Source organism: Pithys albifrons, chromosome 7, assembly GCF_047495875.1.
Source record: "Pithys albifrons albifrons isolate INPA30051 chromosome 7, PitAlb_v1, whole genome shotgun sequence".
In the NCBI taxonomy this organism is placed as follows: Eukaryota; Metazoa; Chordata; class Aves; order Passeriformes; family Thamnophilidae; genus Pithys; species Pithys albifrons.
In genome coordinates, this window is record NC_092464.1 from 57,622,791 (window position 1) to 57,649,761 (window position 26,971).

At 52.6% G+C, this 26,971-nt stretch overlaps 3 protein-coding genes across 3 annotated transcripts in view; 2 read left to right on the forward strand and 1 right to left on the reverse strand.

The window, feature by feature from the left end:
• LOC139673818 (zinc finger protein 850-like) overlaps positions 1-26,971 on the reverse strand; it is a 190,382-nt gene that overhangs the window by 127,025 nt on the left and 36,386 nt on the right. The window contains 1 exon segment of the mRNA XM_071559639.1: positions 119-1,123. Coding sequence (XP_071415740.1) covers positions 119-1,123 — 1,005 coding nt within the window.
• The window catches only part of LOC139673814 (zinc finger protein 850-like), a 701,437-nt gene that overhangs the window by 94,363 nt on the left and 580,103 nt on the right, over positions 1-26,971 (forward strand). The window lies entirely within an intron of this gene.
• LOC139674163 (olfactory receptor 14J1-like) lies at positions 16,382-17,371 on the forward strand. The gene has a single exon (XM_071560311.1). The coding sequence runs from the start codon at positions 16,439-16,441 to the stop codon at positions 17,369-17,371; it is 933 nt and encodes a 310-aa protein (XP_071416412.1). The 5' UTR covers positions 16,382-16,438.

Consider the following 26,971-nt stretch of genomic DNA (forward strand, 5'->3'; position numbering starts at 1 on the left):
CATCAGGTCTGTGCCCAACGTGGGTCACTATGGATCATCCAACATGGGTCCACTGATGGAGTTGCAGCAGTGGACGAAGCTCTTCCTGTAGTCAGGGCACTCGGAGGGCTTCCCTTACTGGTGGGTCCGTTGGTGTTGGGTCAAGGTAGAGCTCTGGGTGAAGCTCTTCCCACACTCGTCACACCTGTAAGGCCTCTCCCCAGTGTGGATACGCCGGTGGGTGATGAGGCTGGAGCCCTGCTTGAAGCTTTTCCCACACTCCCCACACTTGTACGGCCTCTCCCCAGTGTGGATACGCTGGTGAAGGATGAGTTCGGAATTTTGGTTGAATCTCTTCCCACAGTCGGTGCAGAGGAAGGGCCTCTCCTCTGTGTGCCTCCGCTGATGCACAAGAGCTTCTGAGCTGGTCTGGAACCTCTTCCCACACTCAGAACACCTGTAGGGCCTCTCCCCAGTGTGGATGCGCTGGTGGGTGACGAGGGCGGAACTCTGCTTGAAGCCCTTCCCGCAGTCGGTGCAGCGGAAGGGTCTCTCCTCTGTGTGGGTCCTCTCATGCACGAGGAGATGTGAGCTGGTCTGAAACCTCTTTCCACATTGCCCACACTTGTATGGCCTCTCCCCAGTGTGAATGCGCTCATGAGTGATAAGGCCAGAGATATTCCTGAAGCTCTTCCCACATTCCCCACATGCATAGGGTCGTTCCCCAGTGTGGATGCGACTGTGGTTGATGAGGGTGGACTTGTCACTGAAGCTCTTCCCACATTCCGTGCACGTGTAGGGCCGTTCCCCAGTGTGGGTGCGCCGGTGAGTGACGAGATTGGAGTTGTGCTTGAAGCGCTTCCCACATTCCCTACATGTGTAGGGCCTCTCCCCAGTGTGCAGGCGCAGGTGGCTGAGGAGGGCAGAGCTGTCCCTAAAGCTCTTTCCACATTCCTTACATGGGTAGGGCCGTTCCCCACTGTGCATGCGCTGGTGCCGGAGCAGGTTGGAGGTGTTCCTGAAGCTCTTCCCACATTCCCTACATGTGTAAGGCTTTTCCCCAGTGTGGATGCGCTGATGGCAGATCAGCTCGGAGCTCTGGCTGAAGCTCTTCCCACATTCCAAGCACTTGTAGCGCTTCTCCCTTCTGTGAAGCCGCTGCTGCATCACCAAGTCAGAGCTCTGGTTGGAGCTCAGGCCGCCTTCCCGGGACAGGGTGGGTTGTTTATCCTCAGAAAGCCCTGGGCTAGGCTTGGAATGTCTCCTCCTGGCAGATCTCCGTGGCTTTTCCTCCCCAGTGACTTCCTGTGCCCTGGAGTCGTTCAAAACGGCCTCTGCCAGCAGGTTCTGCTGGGGGGATTTGTCCTCCGTGCTCTCCGTGCTCAGCTCGGGGCCTGGGGCAGGAAGGAACAAGGACAGGCAGGGCATTTGCCTCCGGCCCACAGGGAAGGCCAAGGACATCCCCCCAAACCCGGCCCTGGCAGGATGGCGTCGGCAGCGGGGTTGTCCTGCAGCCGGGGCCATGCTGGGCTGGAAGATGCAGCACAAGAGAGGGGCAAAGGGGCACTGACTTCCTCCTCACCTGCCTGGGGGTCCCGGGGCATCTTCCTCCTCCTTGCAGCCTCCTCCTCCATCTGGCCAAGGCTGAGGAATGAGAAATCCTGCTTTGGGGGGAAAACATGGTGTGAGTGCCTTGGCTTGGGGGATTCTCTTGCCCAAGTCCATGTCTAGAAGTCACTGGGCATCTTGTGATCCTAAAAACCTCCAAAACATCAAAATTTAGCCCAAAACAACCTTTGATTATACTGGCAGTAACTGGACATAACTGGGATCATCTGGGGCAATCTCTGGAACCATATTGGCAGTGACTGGGAACAAGTGGGACTATGCTGGAAGGGAACTGGGACCACACTGGGGGCAACTGGGAGCAAGTGGGAGTGGTTGGGTCTATACTAGTGGCTACTGGGCATGACTGAGACCATGCGAGACAGACTGGGGTCAAACTGGGAATGTACTAAGGGCAACTGAGGGGTATCAAATTGGGAGGACCAGGGAGCAAGTGGAACCATGTCGGGGGCAACTGGCATCATACTGGGCTCATACTGGGAGTGACAAGGAGCATGCTGGAGGATATTGGGACCCTGTTGGGTGCAACTGGGAGAAACTGGGAGCAAATGGCATCATGTTGGAGGCGATTGGGATCATACTGCAGGTGACTGGGAGCATGATGGTGGCACCTGCAATATACTGGGAGTGAGTGGAACCATACTGGGGATAAAAGGGAGTAACTGGAAGCATGTAGGGGGAACTGGTTTAATAATGGGAGCAACTGGATGCACACTGGAGTCATACTGGGGTCATACTGAGAGTATCTGAGAGTGTCGGATTATACTGGCAATGACTGGAAAAAACCTGGGAGTACACTTGGAGCTCATGGCATGATACTGGGCTGATACTGGAAGGAAGTGGAACCATGTTGAAGGCAACTGGGATAACACTAGGAGGAGCTGGGCCCAAGCTGGAGGACACGAGGGGCAGCAGGAGGCCTTGTGGGACCACCTTGTACTACCTGGGGTGGCTCTGGGGGGCCCTCAGCTACTCGGGGCTCTTCCTGCAGCCACAGAACTTGCAGGGACCCTCCTCCAGGTGGGTTCTCCATGTGTTCCAGGAGCTTTGGGCTCCTCCTGGCACAGACTGGGGCCAATTGGGATCATCCTGGCATCATATAGGAGCATGTCACAGGCAATTAGGACCCTCCTGGGGTTAACCAGAAGAATCTGGGAGCAAATGACATCATGCTAGAAGTGAGTGGGAGCATGATGGTGGTAACTGGGATACACTGGGGATGAATGGAATCATAGAATGGATTGGGTTGGAAAAGACCTCCAAGATCATCAAGTCCAACCCTTGGGCCAACTCCAGTCCATTTACCAGATCATGGCACTCAGCGCCACGTCCAATCTGCATTTAAAAATCTCTAGGGATGGTGAATCCACCACCTCTCTGGGCAGCCCATTCTAATGCCTGAGCACTCTCTTTGGAAAGAATTTTTTTCTGATATCCAACTTAAATTTCCCCTGGCAAAGCTTAAGCCAGTGCCCCCTTGTCCTATTGCTGAGTGCCTGGGAGAAGAGACCAGCCCCCACCTGGCTATAACTTCCCTTCAGGTAGTTATAGACGGTGATGAGGTCACCTCTGAGCCTCCTCTTCTCCAGGCTAAACACCCCCAGCTCCCTCAGCCTCTCCCCATAGGGCTTGTGCTCCAGCCCCTCAATATCCTTCCTGAATCATAGAGGAGGTAAAAGGAAGCAACTGAAAGCATGTGGGGGGCAACTGAGTTAATACTGGGAGCACACTGGGAGTGACTGGCACCATACTGGGGCCAATTTGGACAATGTTGTGGGCAAGCGACATCCAGTAGGAGCCACTGGGCTCATATTGGAGGTGACTGGGCTTTGAGAAGCACATGATGGGCAGCAGGGTGAGGGCGACCCCCCTCCCACTGCTCTGCATTCCCAAAATCCTTGTTGCCAGTTCCTGCTCTGGCCCTGAACACCAGATCTGCTCTGGGATCCCTTTCCCTGGGGACACCTCCCTGCCCTCTCCCCACCTTCATGCCTCTGGAAATCAGCACTTTGGGGCCTCATCTCACTGCTTTCTCCTTCTCTTCCCTATTATTATCATGATCCCCCTGCACCTCCTTTTCCAGGGCTCTGGGACACCCCTCTGTGGCCGTTCCCTGTTTTCCAGCCCCCACACCCCCCTTTCTTTGACTCCAGGATCCTCCTGCACCCCCTTTCCTGCCCATCTTGCCTCTCCCAGCCCCTGCATCCCCCTTTTCTTTGGCTCCAGGGACCACCAGGCCGCCATTCCCAGGCATCCCAGCTCACCTCACACCCACATTCCCCTTCTTTGGCTCCAGGACCCCCCTGCCCCCGCTTTCCCACTCATCTGTTATACACCAATAACTGAGAAATGGAATAAATATTATTCCCCCACTGTTCCCCTGTCATAAACATCCTATCAAAGAATTTTCTGGCAGCAGTTTGACAGAAAGCCACAATCCTCTTACAAACAAACACCTGCCAAAGCCTTTCACCAAGCTTCCTGCAAGTCATGGCAGCAAATTCAGCCAAACCTCTTGCCTGCTGAGAACTCACACAAGCATCCTCTTGTTGTAATAACTGGGCTAAAACTATATCCTGCTTCTGTGAAATTTGCAAGCTACGTGTAAAAATCAATGTCTGAACTGTCTTGGACTCCATAAAAGCTCCAGAAGAACCAGAAGAACACCTTGGAATTTCAGTGCATAGGGAGCGTGGAGAATGGAGAGAGAGAACCACAGTCAAGAACCTCTCCCACCTCCCCCTGCCTCACCCATCTCACCTTCTTACCCTCCTCCTTCCCCACCCAAGCTGCTTGCCTGCCTGCCCCTGCAGACTAAGGAGAAAGCTGAGCTCTGCCTTGCTCCCTGCGTCAATTCTGCTCCTGCTGACCCAGCCCTGGCCCTGTTCAGCCTGGGGTGGCTGCGCCGCTGCTGCCCGTGAGCGACAGCTCCGCGGAGCCTGAGAGCTCTGCAGAGAGCGAGGAGCAGCCCTGCTGCACAAGGGAGAGCAGCACAGACTGAGCATCACATCTGCACTGCAAGAGCTGCATTCCACACCTCTGCCTACAGGAACAGACACAACATCGCTTATCCCCCACACACACTAAGATGACGGAAAAATACTTTGTTTTGGTGGTAAACTCTTTTTTTTTGCTTCTCAAAAGTATTCTTATTGTTTTCCTAGCTGTTCTTATTTCCCTCTCCTGAATTTCTTAGCAATTCCTTAATAATAAAAAATCAGGCTTTTGAATTAACAGAGAACTTAGTTTAATTTTGTTGGGGAAAATATTTTGAACCTAACTTCTTTCAGTGATATTTAAGCAGTTTGTAACACCATCCTGCCTCTCCCAGACTCCACACTCCCTTTTCTTTTTCCCTGGCACCCCCTGGACTCCCCCTTTCTGGGCACAGAGACCCCCTGCACTCCCAAACCACCTCTCCCCACCCCTAATCCTTCCTTGTCCTTCAGCTTGGCACCTTCCTGATCCCAATTTCCTGAACTGGGACGTTCATGCACCCTCTTATCCTGCACACCCTTTCCTGGCCATCCCACCACTTCTCGCCCCCACACCCCCCTTTTCCTTGACTCTGGGACTCCCAGGATCCCCACTCCTGCATTTCCCAGACACCAGGCACCCCTTTTCTGAACAATGGGTGACATCTTGAACACCCTTTCCTGGCCATTCTGGGTCTCTGTAACCCATGATCCCCTTTCCCCAACATCGGGGAACCCTGGACCGCCCTTTTCTAAGCACAGGGTCTGCCTGGACCCCTCAACCCACTTATTCAAGCCCCTGCACCCCCCTTTCCTTGGCACTGGGACGCCCTGGAATATTTTTTTCCAGTACTGTCTTCCCCCTGCACCCCCGAAATTCAACCCAAAAACCACAAACATTGAGACTCCCAAAAAACCCTGCTAGGAGTTCCCCCTCACTGGTCTCCCCACTTTGGGGTTTAGGGTATCCCCCTCTCCGGGCTGCCAACGAAGGACCTGACCCAGGCACAACAATCCCCCAAGGGGGGTCCCCGCATCCCCCCGCCCACCAAGGGGCTCTGCCGGGAACCGACACTGGCACCCCCAATATCCCAAATAGCCCCCAGGGGGCATTGGCGGCTCAGCTTTGGGGTCCCTCAAGCCCCACCTATCCCCCCGAACACAACCCAACCCCCCAGAGCCCACCCAGGCTATTCAGGGCTCGGCTCGGGGGTCCCGCAGCACTTTGTCGGGGCCCTTTGCCGTCCCTGTGTGCAGCTCCGGCCCCGCCCCGCGGCAGCCCCAGCGCGGGCTCCAAGGAGCGGCACATCCTGGTGCCCTTGGGGGCTTTGGCCGGGCCCATCCCGGCTCTCGTGTTCCATGGCACAGCCCGCACGGCCCTTGGGGGGGCACTGTGCAGTTTGGGGTCCCAGCCCCTCTTTCCCCCTCTGCCCGTTTCCCCCCCCCCCCGTTTTCCCGCTCACCCGAGAGTTCCTGGCGCGCACTCGGAGCGGTGGAAAGGAAGAGGAAGAGGAGGAGCGTGGGTGTCCCCTCCCCTTGTGCCGGGGGTGTTCCTGGATTGGCAGCGCCCACTCCGTTGGAAGGCGGTCCCGGTGGGGCGGCCGGAGCGAGTTTGGGAGCGGCTGTGGGTGGCAGTGTGAGAGAGAACAGGTCTACCCGCCCGCCGCCGCTACCAGGTCTACCCGTGGACGCCCAGGCTCCGGAAACCAGCGGCTGAAGCGCAAAGTCCGGCGGAGACAGCAGGTCTACCGGCTGAGCTTAGAGAACAGATCTACCCGCCGCAGTGAAACAGGTCTACCCTCTGGACTGAGGTAGTGATCAGGTCAACCCGCCAGACCAAAAAGGCTTCCCGCCGGACTGGAAAAGTGAACAAGTCAACCCGCCGGACTAGGAGAGAGACCAGGTCTACCTGCCCCACTGAGCGAACAGTACTAGCCGTGCTTAGAACAGGTCTACCCGTCGGGCTGAGGAGTACCCGCTGGACGGGAAGAGAGAACAGGTCTACCTAGAGACTTGAAAATACCCGCCGACTGAGAGCAAACAGGTCTACCCACAAAACTGAAAGAGAACAGGTCTACCCGCCGGGCTGAGAGAACAGACATCCCCGCTGGAATGTTCAAGCAAACAATGCCCTGTTTGGACATGTATCCATCTGACTTCAGCACCTAATTAACATCCTGATGGTGAGGCAACCACTGGACTCAAATGACTGTCAGTCAATCCCTTTATACTATAGAAGTCCAGACTCCTTTCACAGAGGCAGGTTCTTCCCAGGTAACCCCTCCTGGGGGGTGTGTGTAGAGATTCCTCCCTTGGGTGGGGACCCCAGCTGAGGTCACTCCTGGAGGCTCAGAGCAGAGATCTCCCATGCAGCCTTGGGCTGTCTGAGCTACATCAATTGCTAATTAATAATTATTTCCTTTTTGGTAACTTTAGTAGAATTGCTTCAATAATTGCTTGAGGACAGTGCACTGTCCTCTCTTATACCATAGTTAATGAAGTTTTAGCATTTCTATTGCCTAGTAAATAATTTTGATTAATGTCTTTGATCTCATATTTGTAATAATAAGTAATTCCTTTGTTATAAACTTTGTCTAAGCTTTCCACTCCCCACTGCCCCAGCATGCCCGCCCACCCCCCACCCCGCAGCAGCCCCAGCACCCCACAGCAGGCTGGGAGCACAGGGAGCCAACCCTGAATCCCATTTTCTAAGTCCCCTCTGCCCAAAGACCCTCATGGGACTGTCCACCATAAAAGCCCACCCCTCCTTTTCCACCTTTCTGCTTATTCCCCCCTTTCCCATCATCTCCTCAATCCCCAAGCCCCCCAAGATCAGTTTGGGGGTCACAGCTCCCACTTTCCCTCTTCTGCAATCCCTTACACACCATCCCTCCAATGCCCATCCACCTTCTGATCAGTTTTGGGGGTCCCACCCTCTCCTTTTCCCTGCTCTTCTCACCTCTCCAACTTCTTGCCCACCATGAGTGGCAATGCTGTGAGGAGTCAGCTGGGCCTCAGCATCTCCAGGGGGCCATGGCTGGGAAGGGGCTGCCAGGTCACATCTGTCACCTCCCTGACAGGCAGCAGCAGCCTTGGGCACCCAGAGGCAGCTGAGCCACCTGTGCACACACCCTGAGAGCTGCCCCAGCTGGGAGTCCCTCTCAGGGGCCCTGAGGAGCTCTGGGCTCTGGCAACACAAACCTGCTGGAGTTTTAGAAGACAAAGAGGCCAGTCCTGCCCTGGGGACACAATGACCCAGAGAGGAGGGCAGGGACCTGAAAAGCTCTAGAGTGACCCTGAGGAGGAGGGCTGGGCTCTGTGAGGGATGCCCTAAGGCACAGGACATCAGGATCAAAGTTAATAAGGACAACAGAACATGGGAGGGAGTGTGGCAACCCAGACAAGGGAGGTGTCACCCCCTTGGACTGAGCCCTGGGGTAACACATCTGGACTGATGTGTCTGGGTTTGAGGTTCCCGATTGTGGAGGAATGAGGAAGAACTGGAGATGGTCCAAGGAAGATCTGGTTGGGCATTCGACAGTCACCCTGGGGCACTGGTCACAGCACCAAGCCTGACAGAGCTCAAGCAGTGCTTGGATGATCCTCACATGGTGTGACTCTTGGGGATGTTCCTGTGCAGGGTTAAGGGTTGGACTCAATTATCCTTACAGACCCCTTCCAACTAAGCATATTCTGCGATTCTGCCAAGATGACAGAGCTTTTCTTGGTACTGGAAAGAGGAAGAAAGTCACAAAGTGCAGCTTAGGAGTTTCTGAGTAGAAGGGAGGAAAAAGAAATGTCACACAGAGAGGAGCCTTGTGGTGCAAGGTTTCACCATGAGGGAGTCAGTATCATCCCATGGCTTTGTGTTCCAGGGAACAGCCAGAGATGGTGCAGAGACATCAGTGAGGGCACAGAAATGCTGCTGGGAGGGCTGGTGGCAAAGCAGGATGGGTGTGTGCAGCCTGCAAGGCCAGAGGAGCAGCAGGGACAGGGCAGGACATGCTGCAGGACAGATGGCCAAGGGCTCTGGCAGGGCTGGAAGGCACAAAGGCACCCAGGCCTTTGTCCCCTGGGCTCTGGCAGCTGCCTCTGCCACTGAGAACAGCAGAATGAACTTTCCTTTGAGGGTTCTGGACTTTGTTTCTTCCTCACCTCTCCCTGAGGAGGCTGGGAGGGGTTGCACAGGTATTGACATTTGTTGTTCCTCCCTCTCCCATCCCACTGTCCCACAAACAGCCCTGAGCCACCTGTGAGGGACAGGACCTGCTGTCCCAGGGCCTGGGGCTCAGGCCTTGGCCTTTGTGCTTCCTCCAACCAGCCCAGGGTTTTCTCAGCATTGCAGGTGCCTGCACAGAGCCTTTGTCTCCCTGCAATCAGGGCCCCCAAGGATCTGCTGTAAGGAGTCCCTGGGGAGGCTTTGTCAGTGCCTGCTCTCAGTGGGGCCATTGATGCTTCAAGGGACTTGGAGTTTTCCTTCTGACTTCTTGAGCCACTTTTTCAATCTCCTCTCACTTCCCGAGAATCATGGACTCATTTCCAAATACACAGTGGGGCTCATTAAAACACAGAAGAAAAAATTATTTCTCTTCCTTTGTCTTCAAGTCTTGAAGACCTGTAGTAAATGGAGTTTGGTAGTTTAAGTAAGAAGGAAAAGTTCAAAGTGAACCTCAAAAAGCCCATATATTTTTGAAGGAAAGGGGATGATTTACAGAGACTTGGGATGGAAGAGGGTCAGAAAGCAAAGGGTTTGCATACAAAAGGGGGAAAAGGGATTAATAGCACTTAATCATTGACCAATGTAACACTTACCAAGGGATTACACAGAATTTGCTGCAATCTCAACAGTGACTCAATTATAGATTCACAATAACAACATTCACATCACAGTCAATTCACACACACAAACACAGGCAGAGATGTGTGAACAAAACAATATCTGTGTGTGTAAAGGTGCCCACCCAAAATTCTCCTTGTTGTCAGTGAAACTCTCCCAGGGACCTGGGATGTGGACCTGGGGAAATTGGTGGACTTGGCAGTGCTGGGTTATGGTTGGACTGGGTGACCTTGGAGGGCTTTTCCAACCCAAGTGATTCTCTGATGCAATGACTCATCACCTCTATGATTCTGATAAATCCTCTCCTGCAATCAACACACATCCTGAAAATTCTCATTCTGACATGGCAGAAATTGTATTGACATTTCATTGAAAGTATTGAATCATTTCAATTGATAGAAAGAGGTTACTGAAAAATCAAGATATTGAAGGATACTGTTTGGGTTTCAGGCTGAGCTGCACTGACTGACCATCAGTACCCAGTGCTGCTGGAGGCTCAGGTGTATTTGAGGTCCTTGCCTGGCACTGGCAGCTGTCACAAAGGACCTGCAGGACATCAAGAGCTTTTATGGAGCTGCAGATGGAACCTGGGCAGAGGGTCCCAGGGAACCTACATAAGAGCATCAGGTATTTGTGTCCCTGTAACACAAGGAGGAGAACTAAAAAGAATATTAAGAGCTTAACATTTGTTTCCCTCTGGATGATTTTTTGTTACATTTCTGCCTAGAACTGTTCTCAGTGCCCCAGTTAAACCCTTCCTGCCCATCACTGCCCCTGCCCCACCTCACACAAGGCGTTCCCTGAGGTTTCTGAGGTGGAGCTCTCTCACCTGACACAGGGGAGCAGTGACCAGTGTCAGTGACACCCCTGGGGTTTGGATGATCAGCTTTGCACTCATCTCACACATCTCTTACAGTGGCTTCCTGTAAGACTCCCTAAATCATCAAAACACTTTTCCTTTCCATCCCCTCCAGGGTACAGGATGTGTGACACTGACTTAGGAGATGAAATAGGTGGAATGGTCTCACTTGGAGCTCACAGGAGGCATCGAGCTCACAGTCCCTTGTCCTGCTGAGGGAATTCAATCCTCTGAACACCTCCTGGGAAAGCAGCATGGAGGGCTCTGGGCACTGCAGGAGACTCCTGGAATGCATGAAGCAAAACTTCCTGACCCAGGTCAGGAGGCCTTTCCAGGCGGGATGTGTTACTGGATCTTTGGTCAGCAAGGCAAGTGGTGACCAGTGGTGTCCTGGGCTGCCTCCAAAGCAGCCTGGGCAGCAGGGGAGGGGGATTCTGCCCCTCTGCCCTCTCAGGTGAGACCCCACCTGCAGTGCTGTATCCAACTGTGGGGTCTCAGCACAGCAAGGACTTGAACCTGTTGGAGTGAGTCCAGAAGAGGCACCAAGATGATCAGAGGGATGGAGCAGCTCTGCTGTGAGGAAAGACTGAGAGAGCTGGGATTGTTCGGCCTGAAGAAGAGAAGGCCTTGAGGCGACCTAATTGTGGCCTTCCAGGACCTGAAAGGAGCCAACAAAGAGATGGAGAGAGACTGTTTACAAGGGCCAGGAGTGACAGGACAACGAGGAATGGCTTCACATTGAAAAAGAGTAGGTTTAGATGAGGCTTTTGGAAGTATTTTTTTCCTCTAAGAGTGCGGAAGAACTTTCACAGGTTTCCCAAAGAAGCTGTGACTGCCTCATCCCTGGAGTGTTCAAGGCCAGATTGGACAGAGCTCTGGGCAACCTGGTCTAGTGGAAGGTTCTTATATTCATATCACTGGGGATGGAACTCAGAGATATTTTAAGGCCCCTGAAATTCAGGATATTTTATGACTCTGAGTTTCTTGAGGCAACTGTGAAAGACCCCAATGTTTTGATCTCATTGGGGAAAAGGTCACCTTCCAAAAAGGGGAATTAAAAGCAGGAATGCAAAAAGACCCATAAGATCCAGCCCCATAGAAAATGACATTTCTTATGCTGTGGGTGCAGAAGGCAGTAAGTGTTGGGTTGTGCCTCAGAACACTCAAGCAGATCTAATCAATGCACCCACGAGCCAAGGCAAACACTGAGCAGAGTGAGGGGCAGTGAGTGGGGGTCTGACATGCAGAAGGAGCAGATTGCTGGGGGAGGAACTGCCTTTCCTGTGCCAGGACCAGGGCACATCCCACTGCAGGAAAAGCCCCAGGCCAGCCCCAGCACATTGAAGGCCACGGGCACAACTCAGAGTGACTTGGTGGCACCTCTGCCAGGGAGAGCCTGAAAGCCCAAATGCATCTTGGCAGCAGCAGGTCCTGCCAGTCCACGCCCAGGAGCCCTCCCTTGCCAGCCCAGCCTGGTGGGCAGCCCTGCAGAGCTGCTGGTTAAGGCTGTTCTTTCTTGCTGGGCTCTGCAAAGCCACTTCTGCTACAGGAGCCTCATGGGGAAGCAATTGGGCCCCAGCAACTTGGAGACAAGATATTAATCAATACCTGCTCATGCTGTTGCCAAACCCCTCTGAAATGATTGGGGTAATAAAACCCCCTAACACTGCATGTTTGGTGTTAGAAAGGAAGGCATCACTTTATTCTCATTCTCTGTGTGTGTGTCCAACAGAAATCCTTTCACACAGACACCAATGCATCAATTATTCACCTATTTATAAATTTTTACCAAACAAAGAAATCAATGTTCATTGGTTCTAAATGACATAATTTTATTGAAGTAATTTTCAGTTGATATTGAATTAATTTTTATCTTCTATTGGTTATGGACTCCTCCCTCTCTGTGCTAATTAGTCCATATTTTTAGTCTTTTTCTCCTTGTTGGGACTTTTCATCATATCTACTAAGTCCTTGTTAGCCAATTTCTTCATCTGCTGTTTTCTGCAAATGTCCCTGTGGTCCATAAATTCTGCATTCCAGATGTCCAACATCAACAGTACATCTTTCTATCCCAGGCTTTGTTCATCAAAGCATATCAAGGTTCACTTAACAAAACTTAGAGAATTAGTACTTTTCCCAAGCTGTGTTCTCTCAGTGGTAGGTTAAATTCTGCTGAGTGCTGGCTGAAAGAGATTTAAGGCCCAACACACAACTTGTCTTTAATTCAAGCAGTTCATTAAAAGGCTAATCAAAACCATGATGATATTAGAAAAGTTATATCATTTCCTACAATCGAAGCAGAGACCTGAGGGTGGCAGAGGAAAGAGGAGACTCAGGCCAAGGAGATATGGCTGGAACGTGGTGGTTGTGAGGTCACTTCCACTGCAGCAGCTTGGGTGGCCCTCAGGAGACCTTCTGGCCAGGGAACATTGTGAGGTCATCCAGCACATCAGGGAACCCACACAACAGAAATTCCATCTGGGGAAGGTGAAGGAGTGGGGCAGGTGGGAGAGCCCCCCAGGTTCTGATTCTGGGGGCAGCTCTGTCACACAGCCCCACCAACCCTGGCAGGCAGGAAGGCAGCCTGGGCTCGTGGCCACCCTGCTCTGCACTGGCCCTGAAATTGGGGAAAAAGGCTTTTCCTCATCTCCAGGCTGAGCATTCCCTGTTTCCCTCAACATCCCTTGTCATTCATCCTCTTCACATGCCAGCTCCAGCCAAACCTTCCCTCCCTCAAAAAACCAAGTCACCATATTTAATTTTTTATTTTGCAGACTCTCCTTGCTGTCACCTCTTGGCAGTGGCTTCATGGCCCCTGTCACAGCCAGCCCTGGCCCTGCACTGACCCAGCTCTGCTGCCCCACAGATGCTGCATCAGGAAGGGAAGGCCCATGGGGGAGGGAAATGCACAGGGACTCATCCTGGAAAGGACCTCGGGCGGGTTGTGGGCCAAACCAAATACAGTCAGTGGAGAAATGGACACAAGGATGGGGTGTTTGTGTGCTCTGCCATGTCAGGAGAAGATGTAGAGCTCCAGGGACAACCAGACAATGTGGAATTTTCCGGAGATGATCTCAGATAGGGGCTCCCAGGCCTCTGCCAGTCACTGGTTACTCTGGTTTGATGGTCACAGGTGGTTACATCCACCCATGCATACACCCACCAGTCTCACCAGTGTCTGGGCCCCCAAAGAACGCAAGATCTGATGATCTGTGGCTCCAACTCCAGTGGCAGGCACTTGGATCTCCCTGCAAACCCAGGGCACAGAGATCCCCTGTCCCAGAAAGTGGGGCGGTCCGGACTGCACACAAGGAGAAAGGAATTTCTGCCCAGGGGCAGTGCTGTGGTGCAACACATCCCCCTGAAGGAGTCTGGATCAGTCCAAGGCTTTGTGTGCCAAGGCAGAGCCAGGGAGGAGGGAGAGATGTCAGTGCAGGAAGGGGCCAGTGAGGTGGGGCAGCCGGGGGATGCCGACAGCCTGCAGGGAAAGGGGCAGGGCATGGACACCGTAGGACAGCCTGGGCTGGAGAGGACACAGGGATGTGCAGAAGCTGAAAGGCCCCAAGAGAGGCAACTTGTGCAGGCCTTTGGCCATGGCTGCTGTGTGTGCCCCTGATGGCATGAGGAGACAAGTAAGCCTTGCAGCCCTGGGGCCTCATTGCCTCCTTGTCCCTGCTCAGCAGCCTGGGAGGTGCCACCCCATCCTCCTGCCCTTGGCATTGCACATCCCACATCCCAGTGCCCCATGAAGAGCCCTGAGGAATGAGGGAGGGAGAGGATCTCTCTTCCCAGAGGCTGGGGGTCACGTCTGTGACCTTTGGGTTAATGAAATGCTTCTTACTTTCTCAGCATCAGAGTGACCTTTCTTTCCTAGTCCATATTTGTCATCATTGTCTCTTTCTTTTCTAACTGGAATCTGGGGACACTTTCTCAGTTATGCCCCTCAGAGGGACCCATTAACAACAAAAGAAACTTTAAAGTTTGATTCTGACTTGGGTTTCTCAAGAGGTTCCTGCAACTTTCCTCAGGGTCTGAGGTTCAGGGACTCAGCACCAAAGCCCCCAGAGGGCCATTAAATGCCCTGGGCTGTTGCTGTGCTGCTGAGCTGGGCCGGGCTCCTGGCACACAGGGAGCTCCTGGCAAGCGGGCAGCGCTGCAGAGAGACAGCTCTGCCCAGAAGCAGCTCCTGTGCACAGCCCAGCAGGGCTCAGGGCACTGCCTGCACACACCGAGAGCAGAAAAGCAGGGCAGAGAGAGGTTACACACAGTCTGGGATGTGAGGAAAGCTGAGAGGAAGATCCAGAGAAGAGGAATCTTTGCAGGCTTTCAGAAGGTAAGTCTGCATGAAGGGCAATGTATGTGCAGTCTGTGGGAAGATCTCCCAACGCTGGCACATCCCACAGCCTGGGGGGTCTCTAATGTGGGATATCACAGTTTCTCTGGTGCTGAAGATGAGGACGGGCTGCAAAGCAGGGACTCTCTGCTGCACCATCCCAGGGACATCCCAACAGGGTTCCCTTCTCCCAGGGATGGCTGTAGGGTTTGAACCCTGGCTCTGCCAACCAGGCTGCCCCAAACTGTCCTGCAGAGCAGGGTCCTGCACCCCAGGATGCTCTGCCAGGGCAGGAGCTCTGCCACCTGCCAGGGACAGCTCTCAGCTGGTCTGGGGAGCTCCCTCAGTGCTGGGGGAGAGGCTGTGGGTGGAAAGAGCATACCCTGGCAGGGCAGGGCAGGGCAGGGCAGGTTTATTGAGCTATCAAGTGAGAGTTTCATAGGTGAGGACTGCTTACAGAACCAGAGCACTCTGGGATATTTTCCAGGTGATACTTCAAGGACAAGGTGAAAGGAGGGATTTCTATCAGGCTCTCAAACCACATACCTGGTGGTTTGTGTTGCAGAGGGAACACTGAGGAGCTGCACAGGGGCTGAGAACTACCTGGCATTCTTGGTGTCTGGGAGGTGGCACAGCTGGCTCAGGGTGACAATGCCCTGAGTGCCCACCTGGTTCTGCCCTGGCTTCTCCCAGCTGGACCCTCAGTGTGCATTTCCTTTTTCCTCAACTTGCTCATGTTGCTGGGGTTGTTTCCTCCTTCTCTCAGTCTGACTCACTGGGAATGGGAGTTCAAGCTACAGAGTCAAACACTGATCCTGTGATCCCCCTCAGGCATGTGGGTCCCTAGGAATGAGACATTCCAATTTTCCTCTGACCTGTGGGGCTGTCAGTAGTGAATTCTGTGTGCCTGGAGAATGAGGTGTGTTTCCCAGAATCAAACCCCATTGTCAGGACACTTGGCTCTTCTCTGAGATGTCCTTCCAAGCTGGGAGCTGCCCTCAAGAATGCAAATCATCTTCATAGCACAATTGTGTTATCTGAAATCCCCAGTGCAGAGGGGCAGAGATGCTGTGCCCATCCCAGGAAATGCTGTTGAGTTGGTGAGATGAGCCATGTGTGTCCTTGAGACCTTGAGCCAGGCTGAGACATTGAGTGGTCTGTGATGGATCTCTCTGCTCTCAACAGTGTCTGGTGGCATTTCAGACAAAAATGGGAGTGTGATCACTCTCTGTCTGAGGAAGGTCCAAGTCCAGGGCAGCTGGAAGAAGGCAGAGGGACAGAGCAACTCCCCTCACTCTGCACTAAGCCACAGACAATCGTCCTGTTTGGATGCCCAGCTCTGCTCTTCCTCAGGGCAGCACAGATGCTGAGGGATTTTGACATCCAGGAACACTCCACAGGGAAGATGAGGGGAGTCAGAAACAAAACACTCAAACCTCTGAAACTGCCTTCTGGAATCCTGAAATCTTCTCAAAACTGGGAGTGCAGATGCCCATGAGAACTTTTGCTTTAGGAGCAGTTTCATCTGACACAGCTGAACACCAGGGTGGGCCCTGCCCCCACCATGGCCATGACCCCCCTGGAGCAGAGCAGGGCTGACCCTCACAGCCAGTGGGCAGAGGGGCTGCTCCTCATGGAAATGTAGTGAGCACCAAGCTGGGCTCCAGCCATGGATATGAAGCAAAGTTTCCTGAAAAAGGAAAAGTGAGGAGTGTGACCAGAAGGGAAAGGGGTATTGGGACATGGCTGTGATTATTCTCATAAATATCTCATCTGATTTGTCACTGTTATTTCCTCCTTGGACAGTGCCCCACCTCCAGAAGCAGCAAATGCCCAACAGCAGCTCCATCAGCCAGTTCCTCCTCCTACCATTGGCAGACACGCGGCAGCTGCAGCTTCTGCACTTGTGGCTCTTCCTGGGCATCTCCCTGGCTGCCCTCCTGGGCAACGGCCTCATCATCAGCGCCGTAGCCTGCGACCACCACCTGCACACCCCCATGCACTTCTTCCTGCTCAACCTGTCCCTCACAGACCTGGGCTGCATCTGCACCACTGTCCCCAAAGCCATGCACAACTCCCTCTGGGACACCACAACCATCTCCTACATGGGATGTGCTGCACAGGTCTTCTTCCTTATTTTCTTCATTGGAACAGAGTATTTCCTCCTCACCATCATGTGCTACGACCGCTACGTTGCCATCTGCAAACCCCTGCACTACGGGACCCTCCTGGGCAGCAGAGCTTGTGCCCACATGGCAGCAGCTGCCTGGGCCGTTGGCTTTCTCAATGCTCTGCTGCACACAGCCAATACATTTTCCCTGCCCCTGTGCCATGGCAATGCCCTGAGCCAGTTCTTCTGTGAAATCCCTCAGATCCTCAAGCTCTCCTGCTCAGACTCCAAACTCAGGGAAATTGGGCTCCTTCTGGTTACTGCCTGTTTAGTGTTTGGTTGTTTTGTTTTCATAGTTTTCTCCTATGTGCAGATCTTCAGGGCTGTGCTGAGGATCCCCTCTGAGCAGGGACGGCACAAAGCCTTTTCCACGTGCCTCCCTCACCTGGCCGTGGTCTCCCTGTTTCTCAGCACTGATGTGTTTGCCCACCTGAAGTCTCCCTCCATGTCCTCTCCATCTCTGGATGTGGTGGTGGCAGTTCTATACTTGGTGGTGCCTCAAACACTGAACCCCCTCATCTACAGCCTGAGGAACCAGGAGCTCACGGATGCTGTGAGGAAAATGATGACTGGATGCTCTCCAGAAGCATAAAACTGTTGTTTCTGTTGATGTCTGCATAGCATTCGGACTGGAACTCATTACAGCCCCATCCTGTTTTCTCAGTATTTTGGTGGGGGTCATGTGATAAGTTTGTGCACAATTAAATTTTTAATTAACCTCCACTATAATCTAGTATGTTTCTTTGGAGTTTGACCCAGAGACTGTCTAAATGAGGATTTGTTCCACTTGAGTAGTTACACAAAATAAAGGACAGTGCAGTGACTTGTTTGATCCTTCTTCTTAGGCATTCACAAAGGACAGCTCACTGCAGGACAGTGCATGTTTACAGAGAGGAGGGGACTGTTCAGAGCTGCCCTTTTTGCTTCCACACTCTCCTAAGCCCTTGTGTTCGTCCAAGGCCTTCGTCCTCTGCCAGCTTGGTCACATCCTGCTGTGTGTCCATCCTGGGCTCACAGCCAGGGACAGGCAATGGGCACTGCTGGGACACAGCTGGGCTGCACAACAGCAGCTCCATTAGGAAAGGGGATCTCCTGAGGGCAGGGCAGGAAGGCTTTGGGCTTCCTCCGAAGTTGCTCTTAAGAACATGCCGAAGGAAGAGACATTCAAGAGGTTCCTTGTGCTGCTTTGTCTGCCCATGGCTCAGTGTGATGAGATCAGGTTCCCAGTGTGACTTTCAAAGGACTTAGTTCTGGTTCAGGTTTTACTTGTTGGTGGCCAGAGACCATGCAGATGAGATTAACCTTCCTGGGGCTCAACAGCTTGTGACAGGGCTGATGGCAGGAAAGTGCTTTGCTTAAGACACTTTGGAGCTGCCAGGAGAACACGAGACCTGCAGCAACAGTGTGAGCAGGAGCTGAGAGTGAATAGAGCCCAATGAGAACAGGCCTGTCCAGCTCGGAGTCACCCAGAGATAATATTCTACATCTGATTGTGAACTGAAAGAAAAGAGTCCTGCAACCCCAGGGAATACAGCAGGTTAAGGGAAAGGAGTCTTGTCATTCATTTTACTTTCCATAAACATTCCTTGTCTGGATCCAGTGCAGCTCCCAAACCCATCTCCCAGCACTGGAACAAGGCAGAGCCCCTCTGAGCACCCTCCATGGCCACACATGGCCCCCATGGCAGGGGGTCAGTGACAGGGACCACCATCAGCTGGCTCTGCCTCCCAGCCTGACCAGCACAGCCCAGCAGAGCCCCCCATGGCCCCAGGCACTACAGCCCATGTGCCCTGCAGAGCAGCATCCCCAGCTGGGGGGCTGTGGGGAGCACGGGGAGGGGCTGCAGGAATGGCTGGTCAGGCCAGCACAGACGTGTTCCCCTGGGGAAAGGCTCTGTGGGGAGATGGGATGTGCCAGGAGAAGAGCAGGACAGGCTGTGTGTGCAGAGGAGCCATGGAAAGAGGCTGTCTGGTCCCTGGGGCAGCAGAAGCTGCCTGAGGAGCCCCAGGACTGATTCTCTCCTGCTGTCCTGGGGAGTGGGGCTGGCCCTGGGGCTGCAGGAGATGCCTGAGATGATGGTCTCCTGAACATTCCAGACACAGAGTCACTGTCCCTGACCTCCAATGCCTCCATTTCTTGCTGCAGGGCCAGACATGATTGTGCTGCTCTGTGGGGCTGGGGCTGGGGCAGGTGGATTGGTGGGACCAGGGAGGGGCTGGACTGGGCCATGCCAGGGAGAGGGAAACCCCAGTGCTAAGCTGAAGTGTGTGAGTGTGCAGGGTGGGGACTCTGCAGGGCTGAGGTGCCTCCAGCCCCGGGCAGTGGCAGGAGGAGCCCAGGGAGACACTGCACCTGCTGCCAGAAACTGTCTGTGTGTGTGCAAGGGAAGGACTCGTGTCTCTGAACAGCCCTGGGACTGTGAGCAGGGCATGAGCCCAGCTTAGGTGTGTGCACCTGTCAGAGCCCTGACATTCTGGGTGTGACTGCAGGAACAACCTCCCTGTCCCAGGGACATTTATATCACCAGCCTTGAGCATGCCCATTGCAAATGTCCATGTCTCCTCCATGCCTGTCCTCTGCCTTTATGTCCCTTTCTTCCCACACCAGGAAACAGCCTGGGGGAATCTCCCCTGTGCAGTCAGAGAGGCTCTGTGAGCAGGAGTGACAGTGTTCTCCAGAAGGTGCATTTGTCCCCTTTGACATGGCCCAGAGCTCAGGACTGTGAAAACATTCCCAGGCACACACAGCTTGGAGAGATCTTGGAAGGCAAATTAGGAGAGGAAGAACAGAAGAGACAAAATTAGGGATATGAAACCATCCCAAAGAAGTTCAGTAGCTCCTCTGAGCAATGTTTCTGCATTCAAAACACTGGTAGGAAATGTACTCTGATAAATAGCTGCACAAATATTTTCACATAAACAGTGAGTGAATCACATTAATAGAACAAGTGTGTGGTGTTGCCAGTAAAAAGAAAATTATGAAAAAATCTTGAAATTAAAAATAAACAGCACATCATAATGATAGGCAAGGAAGTCTTCAAGAATTACCAGGATTTCTTGTCTGCAGAGGTTTCAACTACCTCCTAAAACCCACACTCATGCCCTCAGGCCATGACTTCCCAGAGCAGTCACAGAGTTGGCCACTGCCCCAGAGATGCCCCAGGGTAGCTCAAGGACCCAAGTATGAAAAGTCCCCCAGAGTGTCTGTGAGCCCTTCTGGAGCAGGAGCTGCTGGGCAGGAAGGACCAGCTGGGGAGGGACAGGGAATCCCCCCCTGCAGCACTGCTGGCCAGGCTGAGGAGGGTCCTCTCCAGCACAGCAGAACATCCTGTCCCCTTGGGGGCTGGGCTGTCAGCTGAGTTCCCAGAACTGACTTGCCAAGCTGGGCAGGCAGATGCTCAGGGATCATGAAGGGTGTCACAAAGCTGAGCCCATCCAGCTGAAGGATTTGGGGAGGTCAGGAGAAACTGGGGCAAAAGGGATGGGATATTTGGGGGAAGGGAGGGGGGCTTGGCCAACAGAGAGGAAAGATGTTGGTGAGGTAAAACCAAGTTCAGGTAATGCTGAGGGTGTTCAAACACTGACTGTGCAAACACTCCTGATGGACCTTTACCTATAATTTGTGTACCATTGCAACTTCTGTGAGGATAACTTGATACTCCTCATTTCGCCCCCTACAATCTTCTCTCAGGAAGCAAAGGGACCCTGGGACACTGTGGAAAGCCTTGGAACCAAGGGGCCATTCTGACACTTGGGAACCTCATGGAATCAAAGTTCCATTGTGACCCTGCAGGACCTCAAGGAAACAGAAGCCCATTTTGACCCTGTGGAGCCTCATGGAATCCAGGGATCATTGTGACACTACAGGGCCTCATGGACTGCAAGGAACCCTGGGACACTGCAGAAATTCATGGAATCAAGGGGCCTTTATGACACTACAGGGTCTCATGGATTCAAAGGAATCCTGGAATATTTTGGAATCTGAGGTAATCATTGTTCAATTGTAACACTGCAGAAACTTATCGAACCAAGAGGCAATTTTGACATTTAAGGGCCTCATGGAACAAAAGAGACCCTGAAACACTGTGGAAACTCATGGAAACAAGGGGTCAATGGGATACTGCAGGGCCTGAAGGAGCCAAAGGTATCCTTGGACACTGCAGAGCTCACGGAACCAAAGGGTTCATTGTGACATGTGGGGCCACTTGGAACAAAAGGGGTCTTGAGACAGTTTTTAACCTCATAGAATCAAGGGGTCATTGTCACACTGTGGAACCTCAGGGAACCAGGATGCCACCTGGACACTGCAGGGCCTCACAGAACTAAAGGAATCCTGGGACAGCACCGAACACTGGAAATATTTTGGGTCTGGCTGAGCTGGAGCTCATTTCCCCACAGCAGCCCTCCCAGTGCTGTGCACTGTGTTGGGAGCTGGAAAGGTGCTGAGAACACACCAATGTATTGGCTACTGCTGAGCAGGGCTGGCACAGCCCCAGCACTGCAACGTTCCTTCCCGAACTGAGGGCAAGATCCTGGGAAGGGACACAGCCAGGCCAGCTGTGCCAGAGTGACCAGAGGGATATTCCAGTCCATGGGATGTCAGCTCAGATATAAAAGATGAGGACAGGAGGAGGAAGAGGGGCATTCATTGTTTACAATGTTTGCCTGCTGAGCAGCTGCTCCATGTGCCGAAGCCTGGCTTGCTGGGACATGGCCAGACATCACTGATGATGGGAAGTAGAGAACAAACCTGTTATTTTCCTCTTTGTTTGTGTGCAAACTTTGGCTTTTGATTTAGTAAAGTATTTTATCCCAACCCATGAGTCATTTTCCACCTTATTCTCTCTCCCCTGTCCATCTGAGAAGGGCAGTGATAGAGCGGCTTGATGGGCAGCCTGTAATTCTCCCCATTCTCATTTTGCTCTTCTTAAAGATGGGCTTGGCATCTGCCTTTTCCAAGAACCCCAGAACCTCTCAGATTGCTCTGGCCCTTTTGAGAGCACAGCCCAGAATCCCAGGCAAGGGTGATGCAGCAGCTCAGGAGCACTTGCAATGAACTGTCCAAGACCACTGAGATGAATCTCACTGGGCCAGTGGAGTTTGTTCCTGGAGTCACTCACAGAAATGTCGAGGTCCAGCAAAGCATCCACCTCTGAACTGGGATTGTGGGATTCTCATGCACCCAGGGGTGATCAGAGAGTCTTTCCCTTTTACACCCATGGGGAGATCATTGCAGGAGTCACAGTCTCTCCCTGGGCTCTCACTGCCACTGCTGGGGGCTGGAGGCACCTCAGCCCTGTGGGGTGTCACCTGCTCTGCCCCTCTCTGAGATGCCCCACGGCCTGAGGGATGGACACAGGGGGAGCTCTGTGCTCAGAAGCACATCCCAGTGCTGCATCCTGGGGGTTTTCCAGGGGATGTGGGGCCCAGAGTGAAGTGACCTCGAGACACTGTGTGTCCCACAGCCCTTCCCAGCATCTCCAGGATTAGCTGATGGTCTTTGTGTTCTCTTGGGTTAATCTCCCCCCACATACACACTGTGCATGCTGAAGTCTCCTCTGTACAATTGCAGCATGGCCTTGTGAACTGCTCATTTGGTGTCCTCATGGAGGGACAAACAACCTGTCAGTGGTGGGTGAGAGGCCAGTGCTGGGAATGGTGTTTGCAGGGGGTGATCTGTGACAATTGCCCTGGGGCCCCTTGCCCAGGGTGTCCAGGAAACAAAGACAAAACCCAGACCCTGCTCTGCTGCTCCTTCAGGTGTGTCCCTGGAGGCCTGGCTGTGGAAGGGACTCTGAGTTGCTGCTTCCCCAGCCCCAGAGATGGTCTTTTTGTCTGCTCATTCCCTCCGGGGTATCTTTTCAGTCATGACCTCAGTGGGGCTTGCTGACACTCTCAGGAACTTGAAGGTTTGATGATGAATTTTGCTTTTTTAGAGGTTTGTTCAGTTTTCAAATCTTCAGTTCAGGAATTCAGTGCCAGAGTGCTCATTAACATTCAAAACATCCTAACAAGACAAGCCTTTGGGAATAATTTAATATTAAGTCTTCATTTCTTTTATGCTTCATTAGACAGATACCAGAAGTGTATTCAAAGTGAGTGCACTACAGTGACAAAAAAATTAAGAAATAGAACTTTTTGTCCCATTTCCTTTTTCCTGTTTATACACTGAGAGCAGCAAACCCTAATTGATATTGTTCCCAAGCATCAGGGATGGTCTCCTTGTCTGCTCTTTCCCTTCATGGTCTCTTTTCACTGATGGCATTTTAACAAAACAAACCTCTGGGAATAATTTACTTTTACATTTTCAAATCTTCTGTGGTCAATTACAGAGATCTCAGAAATGCATTCAAAGTGAATATCTTATACTTTAAAAAAAAACACACAGCAAAAATATGTCTTTTTGTGGCCTGTTTATTTTTGCCTGTTTATACATTATTATCAGCAATTCCCTATTGATATTGACCCAGAGCATCTCCTAATTCAGTGTGAATAGACATGAAAATCAAGACCCTTTTTGTCTGACAATCCATCAGACTTTATCCCTAATCCCCACCCCACCACTTCCCTCATCACATCCCTGGCACTCAAAGCAGCCTTGTGCAATCTGAGCTTCCTCCACTAAAGGCTGGACCTGCAGGTTTCAGCTCCTGGGCACCAACTCCCACCTGCTGTACTTGGAGAAAGAGCTGCAGGAGACACACAGGGATGTTCATGTATTCTCAGCAAACAAAACCAAAGGAAGGCACAGCTCAAAAATAGAAGAAATTCCTCTGCTGTATTTTAAGTTCACATTACTGACGTCCACTTTCCACACCAGGCAATTTTAGACCAATGGAAAACATGTTATGTGTCAGGCACAGATCTAAAGGTCCCTCCAAGCACTCCGTACCCCAATTCTGTCCATTTTGCTCTTTGCACACAAGAAGTCACACACTGAAGTCAGAAGTTCCCTTGATCCAGAGCAGGAGGAAAAGAGAGAAAGTGAATGAATTACTTTGTTGTGCAGAGCTAAATCTCCACTAATCCAAATATTTTGGGGTTACAGGAATTTTATTGGGCATGTTCTGCAGCATTTGTTCAGATGACAACAGGTTAGGTGGGATTGTTGATCTGCTGGAGTCCAAGAAGGCTCTGCAGAGGGGTCTGGACAGGCTTGATTTATGGGCCCAGGCCAACCGGATGAGGTTCAGCAATGCCAAGTGCTGGGTCCTGCCCTGGAGTCACAACCACTCCAAATCCCTGGTCATGCCCTGTAACTGTTCTCCACATCCTGTCCTGTGTCCTTAATCCCTCCATTTCAAGGAACGTTTTGGAATAAGGGAGCTTTGTACTCTGGGTATGGAGTGAGATCCAAGTGTCACTGGAGTAGGAACTCATCAGGTTTGTGCTCTTTAGGGGTTGAGGAACTGGTGACACTTAGAGACACAGAAAATCTCCCTTCATTGCCCACAGTACAAATTAAACAGGATACAATTTTTAAACTCCGCAGCTCTTTGTGCATCTTTCCTCAGCCACAGCAACCAGGATAAGCCCCGTCCTTGCTGTGCAGGTCCCACAGCCCAGGGTGCTCCTGGCCTCCCTTGCTGCCAGGGCACACGGCTGCCTCCTGCCCAGCTCCTGCCCACCCACAGCTGCCTTACAGGGCTGCTCCCAGCCAGGCAGCTCCCAGCCTGTGCCATGGCCAGGGCAGTGCCCTGCAGGGGCACACACTGCCATGTGTCCCTCTGCCATTGCAGGAGGTTCCTGCCAAGACGGGCTCTCCTCCTCCCTGAAGCTTTCCCTGAGCACAGAGGCCTGAGAGACCTTTCCAGTGAAGACTCAGGCAGAGAAGCCATGGAGTCCCTCAGCCCCACAGCAGTGTCTGCTGGAATTAAATCCCCCTCCCCATCCCACAGCAGCCCTGCATTTCCCTCCTTCAGCCTTGGTCTCCAGCACAGCCACTGAGGCTCTTTTGGCTCTTGACTTTTCCTGCAGCCACCAACTCCAGGGGAGCTTTGCTTTCCCCACAGTCCAACGTTCACAACACAGGCCATGCCCAGGAATTCCTTGTCTGTGCCTGGCCTTGCTGTCAACCCCTGGCAGAGATTCCATGGCCCCTTTGTGCCCCACTGCCCCACAGCTGGTCCCACAGCCCCCTGTGCAGCCCAAACCCAGGCCAGGAGCATCCATGGTGGGGAATGGCCCCTCTGATGCGATGCCCAGGGCAGTCCTTGGCCTTGGTCACAAAAGACTGGGTGGCTAATTAGCTATGATAAAATTAATAGTTACTTTTTTTTTTATAACAGTGAAGTTACAAGGAGAAAAAAAAGGAAAATTGTATAAGAAGAGAGACTTGGTCTCTCATGAAATGCACTGGGTGTCACTGACAGAGCAAAGCAGGCAGTCTCTTCCTGCTGAAAAGCATCCAGTCATCATTTTCCTCATAGCATCCTTCAGCTCCTGGTTCCTCAGGCTGTAGATGACGGGATTCACTGCTGGAGGCACCACTGAGTACAGAACTGCCACCACCAGATCCAGGGATGGGGAGGACATGGAGGGAGGCTTCAGGTAGGAAAACATACCAGTGCTGACAAACAGGGAGACCACGGCCAGGTGAGGGAGGCACGTGGAAAAGGCTTTGTGCCGTCCCTGCTCAGAGGGGATCCTCAGCACAGCCCTGAAGATCTGCACATAGGAGAAAACTATGAAAATGAAACATCCCATAAATAAAAGAACACTAGCCACAAGAAGCCCAAGTTCCCTGAGGTAGGAGTGTGAGCAGGAGAGCTTGAGGATCTGAGGGATTTCACAGAAGAACTGGCCCAGAGCATTGCCCTGGCACAGGGGCAGGGAAAATGTATTGGCTGTGTGCAGCAGAGCATTGAGAAAGCCACTGGCCCAGGCAGCTGCTGCCATGTGGGCACAAGCTCTGCTGCCCAGGAGGGTCCCGTAGTGCAGGGGTTTGCAGATGGCAACGTAGCGGTCGTAGCACATGATGGTGAGGAGGGAAAACTCTGTCGACATGGAAAAGGAAAAGGAAAAGACTTGTGTGACACATCCTGCATAGGAGATGGTTGTGGTGTGCCAGAGGGAGTTGTGAATGGCTTTGGGGACAGTGGTGTAGATCCAGCCCAGGTCTGTGAGGGACAGGTTGAGCAGGAAGAAGTGCATGGGGGTGTGCAGGTGGTGGTCGCAGGCTACGGCGCTGATGATGAGGCCGTTGCCCAGGAGGGCAGCCAGGGAGATGCCCAGGAAGAGCCACAAGTGCAGGAGCTGCAGCTGCCACGTGTCTGCCAATGACAGGAGGAGGAAGTGGCTGATGGAGCTGCTGTTGGGCATTTGCTGCCTCTGGATGTGGGGCACTGTCCAAGGAGGAAATAAGAGTGACAAGTCAGGGGAGAGGGTTCTGAATGCCGACAGACACTGTTAAAAGCAGACAAAGCCATCACAGGCCACTAAATATCTCAGCCTGTCTCAAAGTCCCAAGATCCCAAGGATACACATGGCTCATATCACCAACCCAACAATATTTCCTGGGATGGGCACAGCATCTCTGCTCCTCTCTACTGGGGATTTCAGATAACATAATTGTGCCATGAGGATTATTTGCATTCTTGAGGGCAGCTCCCATCTTGGAAGAACACCTCAGGAGAGACACAAATGTCCTAACAAAGGAGATTGATTCTGGGAAAAACACCTCATTCTCCAGGCCCACAGTCTTCCCTGCCTATAGCCCCACTGGTCACAGGAAAATTGAAATGTCTCATTCCCAGGGAGAAAATTTTGAGGGGGATCACAGGATCAGTGATTGAGTCTGTAGCTCGAACTCCCCTTCTCTGTAAGCCTGACTGAGAGAACAAGGAAAGAACCTCAGTAACAAGGGCAAGTTAAGAAACCAGGAAATACACAGGGAAGGTCCAGTGGGGAGAGACCAGGGTAGAGCTCACTGGAAACTCAGGGCAGCATCACCCTGAGCCAGCTGTGCCACCTCCCAGATACCAGCAGTGCCAGGTAGTTGTTCTCAGCACCTGTTCAGCTCCTCAGAGTTCCCTCTGCTATTCAAACCACAAGGTATGTGGCTTGAGAGCTTGATAGAAATCCCTCTTTTCACCTTGTCCTTGAAGTATCCCCTGGAAAATATCCTGCAGTGCTCTGGTTCTGTAAGCAGTCCTTAACTATGAAACTCTCACTTGATAGCAGAGGAAACCTGT

Bases quoted from the DNA above. Each gene is read 5' to 3' on its own strand.
- LOC139674163 (XM_071560311.1), top strand. From the start codon at position 16,439: ATGCCCAACAGCAGCTCCATCAGCCAGTTCCTCCTCCTACCATTGGCA.